Source organism: Artibeus jamaicensis, unplaced genomic scaffold, assembly GCF_021234435.1.
Source record: "Artibeus jamaicensis isolate MK-2021 breed Jamaican fruit bat unplaced genomic scaffold, CSHL_Jam_final scaffold_584, whole genome shotgun sequence".
In the NCBI taxonomy this organism is placed as follows: Eukaryota; Metazoa; Chordata; class Mammalia; order Chiroptera; family Phyllostomidae; genus Artibeus; species Artibeus jamaicensis.
The window spans coordinates 9,740,899-9,762,261 of NW_026522048.1; the positions used below are offsets into that span (position 1 = coordinate 9,740,899).

The 21,363-nt window shown below is 37.6% G+C and overlaps 1 protein-coding gene across 4 annotated transcripts in view; it reads right to left on the reverse strand.

Annotated features, from left to right (window-relative positions):
- Positions 1-21,363, reverse strand: part of ACSS3 (acyl-CoA synthetase short chain family member 3) — a 168,111-nt gene that overhangs the window by 37,177 nt on the left and 109,571 nt on the right. For all 4 annotated transcript variants that reach the window (XR_008390354.1, XR_005084340.2, XM_037158476.2 and 1 more), the window contains exons 10-11: positions 9,366-9,461; positions 6,276-6,339 (exon numbers count right to left, since the gene is read on the reverse strand). Coding sequence is in view for 2 of the 4 variants with exons in the window: in XM_037158476.2 (XP_037014371.2) it covers positions 6,276-6,339; positions 9,366-9,461 (160 nt within the window). In the remaining 2 variants the exon portion in view is untranslated. The remainder of the gene's footprint in view (positions 1-6,275; positions 6,340-9,365; positions 9,462-21,363) is intronic.

The window sequence follows — 21,363 nt, forward strand, 5'->3', positions numbered from 1 at the left end:
AAAAAGAAGGAGAAATCAAAGGTCAAATATTAGTGTTAAAGAAGTGTCACCATCAGTATTTAGCTAGAAAGGAAGAGCAAAGGGACTTAGACTTTGAGTTTAACGAAGCGGGGAAGAGTAAGCCTGTTTGCTTCCCCAGGAAGCCACAGCTTCACACACAGAAGCCTGTCTGTCTAACCAGGGCTGGTGGACCTGCCTACAGCCCACAAAAGTTTGGGAAGTTGACTGGTTCTTCTTTGATAGGAAGTTTATTCATTTATTTATTTTTAGAGAGAGGGGAAGAGAGGGAACAAGAAAAAAGCCTCTTTTTTAGAAAAGCAGTGGTTTAATGCAGACAGGTAGGCTGGTTTAGGACAACAAAGATTTGAGTGGAAGAACCCACTGGAAAGAGAATAAAAGTATTAAAGTTAGGGAAGAAAGCAGGAAAGGAATTATTCAGTTGTTTCATTCATTCATGCATACATGCATGCATGCATTAACCCATGCATTTATTTTCTTCAGTCAGTCAATGTCAGGTGCTTGATATTCCTCAGTCACTCTGTTGACATGGATGATACAAAGACAAAAATCTCTGGCTTCAGACCCAAGCAGATCCTGGCATATTGTATTCTACAAAGAAATACACATTCTTTTGAATATAGATAGGAAGAAAAACTGTCATGAATCATCTCTACTCATCAAGTTAGTGAAATAATGACAAAAATGTAAACATTTAAAATGTGCCTGGACAAGTTTCACAGCAGGAGGTTAAACCCTATATTGCCAGGAGCTCTTGGAAGAAAAGATTTTTACCACTGTCCAAGGTAATGGACATTACCTGCTGGAAATGCCTCTATCTGTAGGTCCCAAGTCATTTTTAAGATGCCCCTAGAATACTATTTCATGATCCCCAAATATAACTGAGAAACAGGCTGGAAAGCAAGATGTGAAACTGCTCTTGATAATTAGCAGGATAAAATAAAGGAATACTACATGTTCTTCACTAAAAATTTTGGTATTTTAAAAAATCCAGATGTTGTTATTTTAGTATTGAAAAGGGACTCTAAAGAAAGAATTTTGAAAGATGGCATAGAGAAGCCCTTCAATTTTAAGGCAGAAAAGAGAGACTTCCAGAATGAAAGTATTTGTGAATATATATAAATGAAATAAAGAAAAAATGTGAGGAGAGAAGCAATAAGCTTCAGACAGAAGTTAGGTGTGCGCGAGCTATAGAGCAGAGAGCGGAACTTTTTGGGGACTATTCCAAAGTAATGCTTTCCTTATTGCCACCCTAATCCTGATTTTATTTTATATGCAGGTCTTCTTTCTCAAATAATGGGTGCAGTGGAGCTCTTTTTATGAAGTGATAGAAAAAGAACTTTTTCTTCTGTAGTTACAATAACAAAAAATACATTGACTGACAGAAGGAAGGGAAAGTTATGAAAGTACCGAGAAATATGCTGCTTAATGTCTAGACTCATCCTTCAAATCTCAAATGTTACCAGCCCAACTCTTTCCACCTTCCAAGCAGAGTGAAAGGGGAGTTTTGTTACAACCCATCCAACAGTGAATCAGGAGGTCCTCTTAGAGTATGTTTCTTCCAAAGAGACCACTCATAAGGGGAAAAGAGGAAGAACTGAGGCAGTGGTGATGTGTGTGTACATGCATGAGAATGCAGAGAAATCCTTAAATAATTAAGGAAGGAGAATGCTCACCACTGTAAAGGGTAACACATCCCTGACCAGTTTTAAATATGAGCCCCAGATGCTGGCAATGCCAGATAAAAGGTGATATCTATACATTCATGGCTCCGTCGGGAACCCCCGTGGTAACAGAAATAAATTGAAGACATAACTCCTGTTCCCTGGGGAATCACAGTGTTTCCCATGGTGTCTTCAGGCTTTACTTGAGGTTTTCATACGAGGCTACTTTTTATCTCCCTGGCAGAAGCTAACTAGGCCATGATTTCTTTCTCTCTGAGCAGACAAACAAGGAGGTAATAAATATGAGTTTTAGCTGTATAATGATGATTAGTAGCTGATACTACTAATGATGCTTAGATTCTGATGTCTAAAATGAGGATAATATCTGTCCCACTGCCCGCCTCAGTGTTATAAGGTTTTAAAAGATCATACTAAACTCTGTATATGTGACTTAGAAAAGAATGGCATTACAATTATACGACATTCTTGGTTTCACTCAAAGGACACACTGATGGAAAGAAAAGGTGTCAGGACCCTCTCCCGAGACGGCAGCACAGTGACCGAATGACCCTCCCAAGCTGTAAAGATGTAAATAAACACCGTTACAAGCCAAGAGCTCAGTACCTGGAGACTGAGCAATTGGCAGACACCAGAGTGAAATGGGTTCAGGTAATGCAATACAGCCCCCTGGTACCCCGTCACTGCCTGCAGAACACAGGTCCCTGAAACTACATGAAACAGACAAGCCACACTTCCCATAGCAACTGCTGGAGGGAGACCTGTGGCTTTAATAACAGTGAGCACTGTAGCAACTGCAGTTGAAATCTTCTCTCATGCCCCACTCTGTGTTGACTGACTCCTGGTTTTAGTTTTGAAAGTTATAGTCCTGGATGAAACTGCAAGAGCACCTTTTAAAATTCATGAACACTTTGTATTCATAGCTCAGATATCAAACTTTCCCACTAAATTAACTGCCTGGAGTAAGTTTCAAAATCAAAGCGTTTTCTAACATCCATGCAGATGTGTAGCTTTCTACTAGAAACATTAATCTTACGAATGCAAGTACTCTATGAAAACTGCAGGATTCATGTTTATCACACCCCAATGTCTGCAGTGGTTTCGGAATCACTAAAATGCTGACCTTCCACGGAGGGAATCCCCAGGAGGGCAAAGCCAGGATTTCTAGAAGGTCTTAACAAAGGAGTTTGAAAAAACAGAGTGAATTAAGAGTTTTTTCTTAAAAATTAGTACATATCATTTTTCTAATTTGGAATGAGTCATCTTAATATAATAAAACAAATTATTTCATTTAGCAGCTTATAAAGCATGGAAATATGACTATAACTTCAGATTTGAAGGAAACTGCCAGAGAGAATTTCCAATGTTATTTATACTATTTATAACAGATTTTACAGTAAGACAAGAAGCTATAGCTGTACTTACAAAAGTCAAACAAATTTGGGATTAAAACAATGAGTTATGATTTTTTACTGATTTATTTTAACATACTTTGAACTCCTTATTTTTCAAATATTCCATGCAGACTATTCCCTCTGTTCTTTATGATAACCATAAATACTTTTAGTGACTATAAATGGTGTTAGGGAATATTGTTCTTTCAAAGACTATTCTACCTAATTATTATACAGAGCCCGCCTAATCATAACTTTAATGGCAGCTCAGCATTAAACCCCTCATGCACCAAGTCATCCTGATTACTAGTGGCCACACCCCTTATCCATGACATGAAAAGAAAATATAGCAGTATATTATATAAGCTAGAGCATTTTTTGAAAAAAATAAAAGCTTCCAATTTTGGTTTTGAAATCGTTTGACAAGAAGCCTCACATATAGTTTACCATTGGTTATTATTTCCTAGCGGTCGTTGTATACATACAGGAATCATGGGAAGTGAGAAATTATGACCTAAAAATTGTTCACAAATAAAATGAAAAAATTATGAATGTTAAATTGACCATGAAGTTGATATAACATGAAATTTTATACATATCTAATGAAACATATATTTATTCTGATCACACATTTCTCAAATTTGGGGATCAATACATTTCTTAAAGTATAGAGTCTCAAATATTTTGTGAACCTCAGTCACTGTACATAATACCTAATCAAACACCATTTACAGGCCACCAAGTATTTTGGGGCCATGCAGCTGGTCTCTGCAAAGGACATGCTTCCAGATGCTTCCAGATCATCAATCTCCTTTAAAACGTGGCCCACAGAGAAACAACGATTATCTCTCAAATTACAGACTGTGTTTTTAAATCACAGTAATTTTTATCAAGTCAAGAAGATATGCTTTTCCTTTCATTTAACTTCAATTAAGCATTTATTTATTATGTGCTTTTAAAAAATTCATTGATCATTTTCCATCCTGGATGAATGATACATCCCCTCAAGGCACACCAAACAGCTAATAAACTGATACAAACAAGTCTTCTTGATAGATATTAAATATGAAAACATCTTATGAATATTGCAGGCAGTCTTTGGGATTCAGAAATAATTGTCAGGCCAGTGAGTTAGAGTGAAATGAATACCGGATGTGTGGGTTCCAGAAGGAAATCCTTGCTTCCACCAATGAAAATGAGTTCCTGAAATAAGGTTTCAAGTGCTGCTCCACTAAAATAAGAGACATCTTAGTAATAATATTTTCCTTGATATTTCTATCTTACCTTTTAAATACAATTATATATTATATAAATTACATGTATATACAATGGATGAAAGTTTCAAATAGCTTATTTCACTCTTGACTTAAGGAGGAATCAAAGTCCACTGCATGTCATAATTTATTGAATGTTCAAATAATTTCTAATGAAATCTCAAAATCCCAGAGCTGGACAATAGAATTCCCTGTTAGGAATAGAGAGAGGGGAAAATCATCCTGAACTGGTGACAGTCTGAATGGTGAATGTTTTTGGCAATAGTAGTGCTACTTTCAATTAGCTGTAGTAGCATCAATGGCTACAAGAAAAGTAATAGTTTATATAGGCTACTATCATATTTTATTATTTTTAAACAGATGGGAGGCAAAACCACCAATAATTAGAGGGCAGAGCATGTGAGGGGTTTAAAACTGTGCTGGTATCAGCTGCCGCCACTGAGATCCTGCCCCAGCCGCTGTAGGAAATCGATGACTCACTGAGAGTTGGGTTCCTAACAGCCCTGCGCTTCCCTCAGCAGGCTCAAGGTCTACTCAGCATCTTGTTCAGATTAATTCTTCAGGAAACCCTCCACCCAGTCCCAACATGTTCCCCTTACAGGTCAAATTTCAATTAACTCTATGTTACTATGGATTTGGATTCGGAAAAATATGACAACAAATGGTATATTTAATATTTAACTGTTCCATTTTTCCAAAAGATGTCTTACAATTTAAACTTTTAAAAAGTGATACCATAGTTACGTATGTGGTGATAACATAAGAATCTGAAAAGAACTGCATTAGAAAGTGTGTCTCTTCTATCAGCTTTTTGTTAAGTTGAAGTATCTCTACCTGAAGAAAGATGTTTTTAAAAAAATTACTATTTTTCATTAACTTTCACAGAATTTAAAATGTTTTATTAATCTAAGATGACCTTCTATCAATGCGAGAATGCCAGGTAATAAAAACTACTTAAAATAAATAGGAAAACAAACTTATAAGACTTGACACGCAATGTCCTGTAGTTATATAGCAGCTCATTCTACTTCAATCATATCAGTAAATTCTACTATTTAAATCATTCAGTGAAAATTCAAAAACCAGAGGCACGAAAGCCACCTTCGCCAGTTCTGTGTGTCTCCCAACTTAGTCAGCCCCCATCAGCATAACAATGTCAAAGTATCAGTTTAATCAAAGTATATTTAAATATTTTCAAATTTTACCACTTTGCCTATCAAATGCACATTAACAAAAATTATACTTGATGAGTTAGGGATTTTATATTATGCTACTATTTGGCTCAGTAGTTACACTTTCAGAAATTTATTCAATACTATAATAATTATCAGAAAAGTAGAGAATACAACAGAAAGTTAGATACAGAATTATTGATAATCATAAGTATTAAAAAAAGACTAAGAGGCTTATAATGGGGATAAGCATTTTTAAGAAGCAGAGTAAAAGCTTAAAATGCTTATGAAACAGGGTTAAGAAAAACAGCAATACATAAGAATAAGCCAAATTGTTTCAACAACCTAAAATGCTTGTGAAAAGGAGAAAAATCATATATATTACAAAGTGAATGGTGTATTGTTGAAGGATAGGAGGACACAACTTTATTTACTTCTTTGTGTCTTTGGTATTTAAGTTACTTTTATCATCCATGCATTACTTGTATAATCAGAAAAAAACATCATTAAAGAGATGCAACATTTATCTTTTTTAAATTGTACCTAAATGTATTCCACTGTATGACACTTACATATATATCTCACAAGAGCTGGCACTGTGTGTTCTCAAACTATATACGAGCTCATTCTGCAACCTCCTCACGAGTAATGTCATTTGTTGAAATCATTTCCTTTTCTTAAAACTAAATATTAATGTCTACTCTTTTAAATAGTTATATTGCAAATTTTACTTACTTTACCACAATATTTCCTAAACGCCGAGCCTTCAGTTTTTGCATGTTGTCATCCAAAATCATAACTTCAAAGTAAAATAGAAATAAATAAATAAGTACTTTGAATAAAATTACATGACCTTAAAGTATAAATATTTCCACAATATTTCCACTCTAGCCTGAAAAAGCCATCTTTTAAGTTCTGTGAGACTTAAACATATATAAGTAAACTAAAATGTCTCACAAAAAATTTAAAGAGTACATGCTTTCAATTTCTAACAAGAACATAAATTTTCCTTAGAATCTCCCTTAAATAAAGATACTATATTTTGAACATGCTGGTGATTTCATAGTCTATATTCCTATCCATTTAAACGTATTCTTCCATTCCATCAAAACATTAAAAATATGTTGCTTTTCCAAAATTAAAGGAAACAAGTCAGGTTTTAAAATACACTAAAAATATTTTAAGCAATAAAAATAAAGTATTAAAAAGCCTGGAAACATCATTTTTTCTGATTTAAGGTTTCATTTGCACTTACAAGCCTCACAGGTCAACTTAACCTTCCCAAACATTATCCCAATGCTTTCTGTGTTACACTGTTAACATCCTGAAAGATATTATGAGGTCAAAGCCTTACACCCATATTCAGTAACCCTTAGTGGAAACAAAATGAGGATATATCATCATGTTTTAAGCTTTAATAGATTCTTTATGTGGCTCATCCATCCAGTTTATTCTGCTGAAAGAAGCTACGAGAAAAGAAAGACATTATCCCCAGAAAAAAAATGAATCACTGCCTTCTTTGTGTGCCTAGAGCACTTTGTTTTAAAATTCTATTCTGAGGATTATTAGCAGAGTAACTGTCTTTCTCTCACTAGATTGTGAATTCATTAAGGGTGGAGGCCATGCCTCATTCATGTTTGTTTCCCCAAATCTCAGTGCAGGGGCCGATATACTACGTGCCTCTGAGCACATTCTATTAGCCCCCTCAATTCCCTATCTAAAAAGTGAGCGTAATTCCTTTCGCATAGTGTTAGTATAAGAATTACCTGAAAAAAAAAAATAAAGTGACACACGTGCATAAAGTGTTCCATAAACGTGAAGCTGTGTTACATTGTATTGAATGTTTTTCAAACACAAAAAATGGCTTTCTTTCCTTTCTTAAAAGAGCACTACTGCTTTTTTTACTCTAGTATTGAATGTTACATTATGTGTTTGAATCTCTGAAAAGCCACAGGACACATAAAGATCATGAGTCATGAAGTCACTATTTCCTCGGCTATAAATACTTTAGTTCTAATGTTTAACCTGCGCTGTCTGTAAGCCAATGGCTTTCAGACAATGAGATACTTCTGTATTGAAATTCCAGAAGACATCAAAGCTTAATGCTTTCTGACCACCAGACACAAAAATGGCACTAAACTACCGAAAGGGAGACGTGGTCAACATCTCCTACAACCGTCAGCCCGTAAAAGCGACAGTTTTTAGGGGCAAAACAAAGGCAGTTTTTCTGGTAAAAGGAGTATGGGTGGCAGAACTGCTCAAAGGGAGGATTTTACTAAAACTGGATTCACCTTTCCAGGCCCGGAAATGTCACCGACTTCATGGAATATCTATTTCTGCCCTTAAAAAAAAAACCCTAAGTGTCTTTATAAATATATCTGCTGGGTTAAACCAAATGAACCACATTTTCTTAACTAGTCATTGTGCTAGGAGAAAAATACAATGTTCCTATGTTAGAGAAGCAAAAGACGAAGCTCTAAATTTTGTAATTTACATGCAAATAGGAACTATATGTAGAAATATTTTTCTGCCTCACAAAGCTGGGTTTTCCCCATAAACATATTGTTTAATCGTGTGACCTTATACAAATAGTACAACTTCTGTGTCTCACTTTCCTTGTCCATAAAATTAAAGTGTGAGTCTAAATCAAGTCAGTCCAACTGGCCTCTCTGGAGTATCAGTCACATTGCTAGCTTAGACTTAGTCCAGACGTCCTACTGGTTGTCACGTGTGTTCATGCTTCATTGTGCTACATCACAATACGGCAGCCCTAGGAAGCACGTGGCGTAAGGAATTTGAAGGCTTGAAAAGGTGGATGACTTCTATAATTAAATGCAACTAGGAAATGCATGCAGTCCAAGGGTAACTACTGAACTTCTATAATCACTATCAACAATTTAACAACAAACACTGAAGGGTATTTTATCTCTGTCATATATTGCCAACATGGATGAAATAATTTTTGTTTTTAGAACCCTCACTCTTTAAGTTTATTTTTACCCAAAAGCTTCAAAAGCCTTATCATCATTCTTAAATTAAAAGGCAGGATAATGAAAAAAAAAAGGGAAAAACTGCAGCTTTTGTAACAAAAACAAGCAAACAAAACAAGTAAAACACATGATTTGTATTATCTTCAGGACCTGAGTTACCTTAGGGTAGTCATTTTGTCTGTCTGGGCACCAGTTAGTTTATCTCTAAAATGATAATAATATCTCTGAATTAAAAATACCGGCAATTCAGCATGAAGTGAAATAATATACCCAAATTACTTGGTTCCTAACAGGTTTCTTACATACTAATTTCACACCCATATTTTAATTTAAATTTTATTTTTTCAATTCCTGTTTACATTTGATATTATTTTTGTTAGTTTCAGGTGTACAGCATAGTGGTTAGACAGTCATTTACTTTACAAAGTGTTCCCCTGATATTTCTGGCACCACACACAGTCACGACAACATTATTGACTACATTCCCTGAGCTGTACTTTATATCCTGTGACTATTCTGTAATGGCCAATTTGTGCTCCTCAATCCCTTCACCTTTTCCACCCAGTTCCCCCGCCCTCCCCTGCTTGGCAACCATCATAACCATCTTGGTTATGATGTCCTAACCAAGAACATATCCTTGGAAGTTTACGATCTTACTTTTGACCAAATTGGCTAATAATAACTAAGGCATTTCTTATTAATACAGGTGTTCCTTTGATCAAATACTTACTAAGCACCTAGCATGTTTCATGTGATGTGATTTACACATACACATACACTAAAATACCAAATTTATCAGTCTCAGATATTTTAAAAATTCAGGGTCATTTCTCACCATTGTATCCTGGAACACATTTTCCTGCTTGTCCCGGAGGGGGTGTTTTAGAATTACCTAATCCAATACATGACGCTGTGATTGGGGATCCAGTCTCTGGAAAAAGAAATGTTATTTATCATTCAATGTTTCAACCTGAGCTCAGGACTTCTTCACTGAGTACACTGCCCCTCTCCACCAGGTTTGTCATAGAATTAAAATGCACGAGGAATAGATAAATAGTGCAAATGCATCGTTTAAAAATTTAAAAACCCAGTGATTTATGTCATATCAACATTTTAAAACTGAAGGACACACAGTTAGAATACTATATATAGCAGTGATTCTCTTAAAGAAAAAAGAGTCTTCCCTGGCGTTCTCGGTTGTGGATCGCTGGTGTGAAGGATGGAGAATTGTGAGACCAGAAGAGGTTTACACACACAGGTTCAAACCACACAGATCTCTAGAAAAGTCTCTCTTAACTCACCTAATGTTATTTTACCATGGTAACTAATGGCTTTGTGTGGAGTATTTATAGCTTAGCCTCTGGAATAAGTAACATAACAAGTTTAAAAACAATGATCATATTCTAATATTTTTAAGAACAATACCAGCCTAGAGACCCTGGCATCTGAAGCTGAATTTACCAATGTTTTATCAAGTTGCTCTCCATCTCTATTTCCTGGACTTCCAGAAGTCCCAAAACATAGGAGAAAATATATTTATACTATGCTGATTATTTCAGCTAGACCAGAGACTTACCCACAATTAGCCAGCACTGATTAACAGAAATGTTAATTTTCCTTTTCTCTATCTCCAGTCTTAGCAATCAGAAAAATAGCAGTTATTACATAATAGCCATAGTTCTATAAGTGAATATTTTTATGGAAGAATGCATTTGTTATTATTAATAAATATAAGTGTAAACTTAACAAAATCTTTTAGGTATGAGATTCATAACTGTGGAGAGCAGGATAAAAGAGTGTTGATAGTGAAAAGTTTCAAAACTGTTGGCTTAGTATTGTACACACACGTACACCCAAGGGATTCCTTGCCCAAACGATCAGATCCAAAGTAATCCAAACTTATAAAAACATCTATCTTCCTAAGAACTCAAAATGTATTCCTTCTCCTATGGTCTCTACCATAATTTATCACACAGTTATATCACTTTAGAAGGATGGGAAGAATTTATTACTGTTCTTTACTTTCCAGCATCATTTAATTTATTATTCACATTTTATGGATGGTGGCTCAGCTGGCATCAATAACAGAAGATGGACTCCTGAAAATTAAAACACAGTCCCTAACTCACAGCCCAGCGCTTAAGGTGCTAGGCCATGTGATCACTGCCAAGGAGAAGCACTGAGTACCCACAGCAGACATCGTTGATGTTTAACAACAAATTCACAAATATTTTCAGAGCAAGAAGAAAAATGGGAATGTATTTTGTGAAATGGCACTTCATCGGCTGTGACATACCCTGGCCTTTCTCCCTCCAGCACAGCCAAAGCGTGCGAGGAAATGCACGTGTTTAGAAGGGTGAACAGCACTTTCCCCTTTGCCTTTTACAACTGCCTGAGCGCTCATTTCAGCTATCCTCCAAAAACTGTGGTGAGACAGGAAGCAACGCTGCAGCGTGAGGTCTCTAAGGGAAGGTCCGCAGACAGAGCAAGGTGACAACAGGAACAGAAGCTAGGCGAGGTCACCTTAGGAGAGGAGCTTTCCCCTTCAAGATACTTCTATCCCCCCTCCCACCCTGGTGGGAAGCAGCTGCTAAAGTAAAGCTGCTATTATAAAAGTAAATCTTATCAAGTTTAGTTTATCAGTAGGGGTACTCCAATCATCTCAAGTTCACATTCACTACATTTCTTTAAAAAAGTTTACTGATTTTAGAGAGAGAGGAAAAAAAATATCAATATGAGAGATCAACATCAACTGGCCACCCGCCACAGGCACACAAACTGGGGATCAAACCCACAACCCAGGCACGTGCCCCAACCAGGAATCGAAACCTCAGCCCGGAGCCTCAGTTACAGGGTGACACTCCGACCAACTGAGCCACACTGGCCAGGCTCGAACTCACTACACTCCCTAACAACAAGAGGCTTCTTGGCAATCCGTCACCTTAGACTCCAGACCCTACAGATATAACTTCCAATGGCTCTGGTACCGCCTGCTTTAAAGAAAAACAAAGAACCCAAACAACAAAAGTCTAACTGCTCCCTGCTTCAGCTCGTCTTACCGTGTATTCTCATGAAAGATGGCAGCACTCGGCTGCTCCTGTAAGACTGGGAGGAAGGGCGCAGGGGACGTAGAAGTGGGGACAAAACCTCGTCTTAAACAAAGACAAGAGAGGGTTAGTGAAGCACTGTCAGTATTGACTGCCTAAGTCAGCTGACATCACACATACTTCCTGCAAATCTTAAGCTTATTTGTATAATGCTTACATATTTATAATCTTTTAGCCTTCAGCTGTGTTGTCATAGTTTATGATTGTAAAGGAACTATGAAAAGCACATCTTTATGTGATTATTTTGACTGAATTTTATCGACAGTGAAAAGCATTATCCAGTCAGTTAATGTATATAATACTAGTTTATGCTCCAAAGATTAACAATTTGAATATCTCATTGGCCTTACTTTGATATTCATTTAAGGGATTAGAAAAAAACTTTTAGTCACATGCAAAGGATACTATAAAAAAATGGCATTCCTAAGACTCCAAACACAATGAAGAGCCACTCTTAGGGAAAAAGTCACACTAGAAAGACCATAATGGTTGTTATAGAAACTTTGGTTTTCTGTCTTTATACCTTTGAATGTCCTGAGGCCCCAAAACTGAGCTACCCCTAATGCAAGCACACACCTGTGGGCTCAGACATTCATAATGTGGACTTCATGGCCACCCTGGCTCTGTGGCTGGTCCATATGTCCATCTCCAAAATACATAAAAAACTCACATGACTCCAGACCAGGAAGACAAACAATCCAATTAAAAAATGGGCAAAGGACTTAAACACACACTTCTCCAAGGACAGAGGCCCAGAGACACATGAAAGAATCCTCAACATCACTAGCCAACAGAGAGATGCAAATAAAACCACAATGAGATACCACTTCATACCAGCAGAATGTCCATCATAAACTAATCAACAAAATACAAGTGCTGGTGAGGTTGTGGAGAAAAGGGAACCCTAGTGCACTGTTGGTGGGAATGCAGACTGGTGCAGCCACTGTGGAAAACAGTATGAAATTTTCCCAGAAAAGTAAAAATGGATGTGCCTTTTGACCCAGCAATTTCACTGCTGGGATTATACCCTAAGAATCCTGAAACACCAATCCAAAAGAATCTATGCACCCCAATGTTCATAGCAGCACAATTTACAATAGCCAAGTGCTGGAAGCAACCTAAGTGCCCACCAGCAAATGAGTGGATCAAAAAACTGTGGTACATTTACACAATGGAATACTATGCAGCAGAAAGAAAGATGGAGTTCCTACCCTTTGCAATAGTATGGACGGAAGTGGAGAGCATTAGGCTAAGTGAAGTGAGCCAGACGGTGAGGGACAAATTCCATATGATTTCACCTATAAGTGGAACCTAATCAACAAAACAAATAGGGAAGGGTTAATAGGAACATGTGTAAAGGACACATGGACAAAACCAAAGTGCGGTGGGATCGAGGGTGGGAGGTGGAGATGGCTGGGGTGGATGGAGTGGTGGAAGGAAAATGGAGACAATTGTACTTGAACAACAATAAAAAAGAAAAAGCAAAAGCACTCAGGCATGCTGCAGCCCTTAACTAAACTCTGAAGGCCTCCAAATGCCCCATTTTAAAGATGTTCTAAAAACCTCTGCTTCACACTGTCGGCTACAATTAACAGCTTCGCATTTATCCAGGGAGACAGAAATCCAGATGTGACATTGTGCCTGGGAAATAGCTACATTAAACAAAAGAGGACATCCTCTCTGAAGAAGAGAACAGAGTACTACACTTGGAGAAATCTTTCCAAAGATACGTCACCTTAGAAACACACAATGCTTAGCAATGTACCAGCACAAGTTCTTTAGATAAGAGATAACCAGGAAGAAAGTGGCAGGGAATTGAAGAACATGACAGATAAAGTACCTTGGTACATTTCTATTCATGCTGTAGTAGCAGCTAACACAGACACTACACTCTTTTGCATGTGTCTTTGCTGCCTCACTCTATCTTATTGCTTTACTGAGATGTTACCTATATAAATTTTCCTTAACAAAGGAAAGGGAACTAATATATATGCTATCTTTCAAATATGAATTATGTAATATAAAGTGCATATATATATATATATATATATATATAGAGAGAGAGAGAGAGAGAGAGAGAGAGAGAGAAAGCTAACCTAGAAAATTTAAACCATTTGCCCTGAGAAAAGCATGGGACAGACAAGTGTATCTCATGAGGTTCTCGTGTAGAAGAAAGAGAATTAGAAGAGAACAAAAATCACCCAGACTGTGCCTCAGAGGAAGAAAAATAGTTGTGACAGAAAGTGAGCTTACTCTCTCATGTTTGCAAATAAAAGTAATGGTGGTACATACCATTTGTTAGCAAATACTTATTGAGCAACTACTATATGTTAGGTGCTATCATTAGAACTGTGGATACAGCACTAAACAAAAATGACCAAATTGACTATTTCAGGGGGTCCACATTCCAGTTGGAGAGAGAAGCAATAAGAACTAAACTAAAGCAAAACATATGGCCTGCGAAAGAGTGAGAAGCATTAAGAAGGTAAAGAAGGCATAAACGGGGTATGGGATATAATGAGAGGAACGGCAGTTTTAGAGGCAGCAGTCAGGAAAGACTTCCTTGGGGAGGTGACATCTGAGCAAAGACCTGAAGAACAATGCAGACGTGCCATGTACATATCTAGAGTCAAAGAATCCAAGAGGAAGGAACAAGTGCAAAGGTCCTGAGGCAGGTTTATTCCTACAGGGTTTGAAGAACAGTAGGGTAGCCTGTGTGACTGAGGCAGAATGAATGAGAAAAGCATTAACAGGAAATAAGCTCAGAGAGGTAATGAGGAGACAGAGCATGAAAAACTATTTCAAAGCCCTTGTAAGACTTTCAGCTTTTAGTCTGAGTGATGTTGCAAGTTAATTAGGGCTTTTAAACAAAGAAGCTAATGAATCACAACTATGCAAGTAAGATTTACTTAAACATTTGCACATCATTTAGGTACTATGACCAGGTTTATTTTACTTGGCGTTTTGAGAGAGATGCACGGGACAGACATGCACGGACAGACAGAAGCTATATTAAAATAGTTGATTAATGGTGGCTTCCTCAGCAACAGGAACCGATTCACACCAGAAGCCACTAAGGCCCAGTTAGATGGTACATGGGAGATGGCCCACACAAACCAGAGACGATCACTTTTGTGGCATAAGTGTTAGTGTGCATTTGGATCAACACAACGTTGCTGAATGGCGACTGGGCAATTATAAAAATTGCTAAAAAGGCACACACCCTTTAACTCAGTTATTCCACTTTAAGGGATAGATACTGAGAAATATTTGTAAGAGTTTATAAATACTAAGCCTCGAGGACATTTATCACAGTATTATCTATATTAAAGTTTAAATCGTTGCCCCCAAATAGGAAATATTTTATATTACGTAGTAATACAAAATCATACGAACACCATAAAAATCTGATTTGGAAATAATTCTCAAAAAAATGTTGTTCAGAAAATCTGTAAAACAAAATACCCAATCTAATAATTAAAAAATATATATATATGTTGAGCAAAAGTTAACAGCTGGACAAGACACACATTAAAGTTTTGACAGAAGTCACTTCTGAATGGTAAGCAAAAGTGATGTTATGATGAAGGGGCCAAAAGGCTAGATCCAGAACATTGAAATTTGTCCACAGTGGGGATTAAAGAGACTGCAGTTTGTTTGGGTTTTTTAATCATGTTTTTATTATTATTCTATTACAGCTGTCCCAATTTCTCTCCCTTCGCCCTCCTCCGCCCAGCCCATTCCCCCTACCTCTGTCAAACCCCACGCTGTTTTCCAGGTCTATGGGTCACTCTTTTCCCCAACATGTGGGACCTAGGTGCTCTCTTTTAATTCAGGCCACATTTTGACGGTTCTGCCTAATAAAAAATAATGGAAGTGATACTTTATTTCTAAGCACAGGCCTTCAGACCTTTAAAACACTCTTCCTGGAACCACTAAGCCACAGGTAAGAGGGCCCCCTACTCAGAATTCAAGATAAAAATGCCATTTGCAGGTATTTCCATCAACAATCCTGAGTCCAGCCCTCGGCCATTTCCAGGCAGGAGACTGAAGCCGTGCTGGGCACACCAGAGCAGCCCATTCACCACTCAGTGGGTCCGAATCGCCTCCACCAACGGTACCGACAGCACAGCTTCCCCAGCTGATCTCCGTCTGCCTCTAGCCCTGATACAGAACATCATGAGATGTGGCTGCTGTTTTAAGCCACTAGGCTGTTGAATCTCCTTTTAAACAGTAACAGATACTTGGAACACTTGCCATCAAAAATCTCAATAAAATCTTTCAGAAAAGAATAAGTGCAATTATCAAAATGAGTTATGCATATCAGTATGTGAAAATATTTCCCAGCCTATAGTTGGAATCAGATTTTTCTAGTGTGCCTGAAAATCATTTGTATCAGCAGGACCAAACACAGTTCAGTCCCTGACATTTAATGCTCAGGAAATGTTTTCTGACAAGTAATATGTATTTTTTACATGATTTTTGGTTCCAGTTTCCACCATTGCAGTCGGGATTCTTAAAAAAATAATGGCAAATCACAGAATGCAATCCCATAATGAACCAGAGAGCAAATGAAACAGAGGACTCAAGAAAAAGAAACATATTGTATGTTACTGCTACATTTGTTACAATCTTCTTTCTTATTCCAAGAATGATATTCAAAGGTGAGTCCGCCAATAAATATTCATTAAATACATTCTACTTGCTGAAAGGCATTTTGTGGGAGGAAGGAAGTGCTCAGGGTGAAAAGATATTTTAAACAGGATAGCAGCATGTTCAAAGGCAGATAACTTAGCCCATTGAGGGAGTGACTTCCAGTTATTCAGCAGAGCTAACCTTGGGGGCGGTGGGTGGACTAGGGGCGATAACAAGAAACAAAGTGAAAGAAATGAACAGAGGCAGACCCTGGGGCACCTTCTGTAAAATATTAATGAATCTGGATATAATTCCAGGAACACTGGGAGACATGAGGGATTTTTAGCAGACACAGTTTGCTCAGTATTGCATTTGAGAGATATCTCTTTAGTGGGAAGGTGGAGTTCTAAACTCCGGTTCACAGCCAAATGCAGGAAATCAGTTAGAGGTTGAGGTTCTTATGCAGATAGTAGAAGATGAGACTCCTTGTGAGTCATACTCAGAATCAAAAGGTCTTGGTGACTGTTTGGGTATGGGGAAAAAGAGCCCCAAGTTTTGGCTTACAAATTAGAATTCACAGAGAAAGAAGAGGAGATGTGAGTGAGGGTTAAGGAGAAGAAGGTGGGGGCAGGGTCACAAGTCCAGCTGTAAAGAGCTCCTGCTGCACCTGGAAATCTGCTCTTCTGCCCCCGCTGTAGTTCGGGAGACACTACCTTTAAGCAGTATGCACTCAGAAGCTCATAGCCCATGCAGAGAACTGAAGCCCTGGAAAGAAATCAATTCAGCAACCTGGTACCACTGAGTCATAATAATCACAGCATCGTGGTGGGCAGAGCAGCAATTTGTAAAGAAACCATTCTCTCCGCCTCTGAATCTATACCATGAGCTATAAATAACTTGAATGGTAATAAAGGGGAGAAAGCAGAAACAGTGAGATATACCAGTGAAAGAAAATCAATTTAATCTTTGTGTTCAGGAGATGGTACGATTACAGTTTAAAATACTTAATTCAAAGCAGCCTACCTTTTCATACTGGAAGCAGACCATTAATTCAAACTGCGAGACATGGGTCTCATCCTGCTTGCTCCCTTACCAGCACATGCCTCTACCCAGGGAGAAACTCATAAACAACCTGCGGCTGAATTAGAGAAGCGTACTGAATTTAGAAAGGCATAAGATAAGATGCATGAAGAGAAAACTCTGAACAACACAAAACAATGACAGCTCTGGTTCTATCTTAACTAGTCGACTTTGGGAAATTACATTGTGATTACTTTTTCTCATCTATAAATGCAACTCTTATGTTCCAAGTTTTCATGAGTCTGAATTACCAACAAACCAGGATGCTCTAAAATTGCCTTTATAACCATCAAGCACTATTCATTGAAAGGAAAGGAAAAGGAAAATATTTATTGAGCGTTATCATAGACCAGGAGTTCTGCTGCATCATTCGTACATATTTCACTTCATTTCAAGCTTCCTACAGACCCATGTGTAAAAGCCTGAGGAGATCAAAAACTTGCCAGTAGCTGCAGAGTAAGTGATGGAATCAGGTTTTAAGCACAATCCTATTAGGATTCAGAATCGATTTTTACTATCCACACTGCTTTTCCAACAATAGTCACATGTTATTTTCCAAATGAGAACTGGGAACTCTTTTGTGGGGCCAATAGACCCACAGTGCTAGAGTTCATATGCAATGGGAGGAAACCACATTTTCAGACAGTAAGGTTTTCAAGGAAGAGTTTAGGAACTCTTTTCCTGTTAAAAGATCCAGAAAAATATGACACATTTTCATCTTTCTAGAGTGGATTAAGTGTGATTTTTGCCAAGGGCAAGAGAATTAGAATACTTGATATTGCAAAGACCAAACCAACTTTACAATATTAATCTATTTTCCAGCGTTTATTCTCTTGTCAAAGCATTATCTGATATAATGAGCATGAATAGAGATTCTTAAAAGCAATTATTATACCTATTCTAATGAATCCATGCATAGTAATCGCATTTGAAAAAATACCTAAGTTGAAGTCATTCCTACATCGTAACGCTACGAAGATGAAAATGTCTCATTCAGTGCCTGCTATTTGACTCAGGGAATTCATTTTCAGGTGGATTAACAATTTGTAAACAGTTATTCACTTTCAAAGAGAAAAAGCCTCATCAAGCCTGCCTTACATTTAACAAAAGATTATTCCTTCTACAAACCAAATTCACATAGCTTAGCTCTAAGCTCCTACTTCTCAAATTGTGGGTAAAAAGTGCCTACTTTAAACTAACAAAGACTGCTCTAAATGAGAAAAAATGTGGTTGCTAGGCAACAAAGATGACATCAGGTCTTTCTGCTCTCTCACCAGATGGATGCTGTCAGCATCACTAGCTGAACATTGCTGAAATGACACTGCATCTACATCACTGTTTCTCTCTCACTCACAACTTCCCAGGCTAAACTACATCAATTTTCTTTTCCATAAATGAAAAAAGAGATATATATTTATTTTTGACCATTACATTGAGAAAAAGAAAAAATGCAGCAGACAGTAGTGATTCATTCATACTGCTAAAGACTCTTACGTTCTGCTCTTTGAAAGCAGCATAATGTACAGCTGAACAAGTTCATGGGCAATGGCATTGCCGGTCCAGTCCAACCCACCATTTTGAGTCCCAGAGTGTGTACTTCAAGAGGCTAGTTTGACCCATTGTATTTGAAAATATAGCATGTACTTTGATGAAAACCAATCACCACAGCCCAAATTGGGTGGACTTGGAAATGATTGAGTAAACTCCAGAAGCAGGAATGACAGAGTTGAAGAGTCAAACTTAGGAAGGCAGCATTTAATTATATAAGAAACATTTCACTCCAAGATCTGCAGCCAGAGGGATAGTTGTTAGTGACAACTTGCCCCAAACCACAGAGAAAAGGTTTTTAATGATTAAAGATAGAGTCTTCAAGGTAAAGTCACCAAGAAAATGTTTTTCTTATTGTCTTGCCACTCATACAGAGCCTCGTATGTGTTAGCCCTAGGAAGGCATTTTCCAGAAAATATATAGGATTTTGCAGGAGACACAAGCTAAATACATTTCAGTTAAAATAAAGTCACATAGCTAGCATGTAGTTGTAAAAAGTTTCTTAAAAGACAGAAATAACAAGAATCATAAAGCTTCCAGGGATGAATTCCTGGGATGAAGATTCTCTATTATAGACTAAACTTCAAACAACAAACTGAAAGAGTGAAACCTTTCTGCTATAAGTATATCAAATGAGATGCACAAAAATAAAATGTCAGAGAAGCAAGGGTAACAAAGGAAAAGGATGATTTAGGAAAGAAACAGTGGCTTAAACTCTGATACCCTAACTATAACATCTTCAAATCTTGGCTACATGTTCACAATTAGTCAGTCTACTTAGGAGAAATGAGACAGTACCAAATTTGAACTTGTACCATGTCCTATGAAGCTCTCTGCTTAGGTAGGCTAATTATTTTAAAACTACAATTACTTATTCCATTTTGTGAGTTTGACTCTTGTAAATAAAATGTATTGCTGTCTTTTAAAAATTTCTGTGCTAATGGATCTCTCCAGATCAACAAAAGGATGAAGAGTAAATTGGGCCAGCCTAACCAATTTTTGAGTTTAAAACTATTGTCCTAGTTGTCTGTTCTTAGGAAATATATCCTACCAAACTGAAAACAAAATAAAGATTATCATGTCAAGTAAACTTGACACACTTTAATAACATGGTTTTAGGATGTGTACGCTTTTAGGAACAATGATTTTGATTTAAACAGCAGCATACTGGAATTTGCTGGAGCCTTTGGGTCTACTTTAATAAAATCAAGAATTGTCAGATACCTATTAAAAAGGAGGAAGATTTAGGGCATACAGTCTGTCCAAAAGGGATCCAGCCATGTGATATGAAAGATAGAGACATTTACTGAAGAAGATATAAGATGCAAGAAAGATTGTACATAGGACAATGATGCTTTGGTCCCCTTCAAAGCAGGCACCTTGGGACCTCACACAAGTTCTCCCAGTCACCATCAACTGCCCTGTCATATCTTCTTCAATCTCATGAGTGATCTGAAATCTCTTCCCTTTCAAAGGTGATTTTAGTTGTAGGAAAAGCCAGGAGACACGGGTCATCAAATCTGGGCTGTAGGGGGTCGGAGTCACCTGCATGATTTGATGTTTTGCCAAAAAGTCTGCACAAGATGTGATGCATGAGTGGTGCCTGGTCATGATGAAGCTGCCAATTGCCAGCTGCCCATCACCAGCTGCCCATAGCTCTGGCTGTTTTTATCATACTGCAACTCCCAACTGACAAAGAACATTGAGGTTGTACTACTTATTAATTACTGGGCCTGGGGGTATACTTGTGATGGACAACACCTTCCCAATCAAAAAACACAGTTAACATGATCTTCATCTTGCTGCAACTTTGCTGCACCTTCTTTGGACAGGGAGAACCAGGCAACTTCCATTAGGATGGATGGACCTTCATTTCTGGATCATAGCCATAGACCCATGATTCATTCCAGTTATGACCTTCTTGAGGAAAGTTGGTCCATTGGTAGCAGTTTGAATAAAATCATTAGCAACTCCAACACAATGTTCTTTCTGCTCTCATAGCAGAAGCCACAAAACAAATTTTGTCATGACATCCAAGATCTTATACCAAAATCTTGGACACAATGGTTTTTGGAATCTGCAGATCATCTTTTAGATCTCACTGATCTAGGTTGATGATCTTTGTTGACTGCAGCTCGTACATGTTCAACATGCACAGGTGGTTGGCTTGTTTCAGGCCTTCCAGAATGTGGACACTTTCAACAGATTCTCAACCATCTTTGAAAAGTGTTTGTGCCACACTTTTATTTGTGCTGCACTCATTGCATCATCCCAGAAAGCCTTCTGAATCATCCAAATAGTTTTTGCAGAGGAATGTTCAAACTAAAACAAAATTTGATACCAATTTGTTGCTCTACTCACTGGGTCATTTTGAATGCAATGGTCACACAGTACACATGCTCACTCAATGGTGTCTATCACCCCCACAGACTAGTACAGAGAAATTGGCATTGTTCATGCATG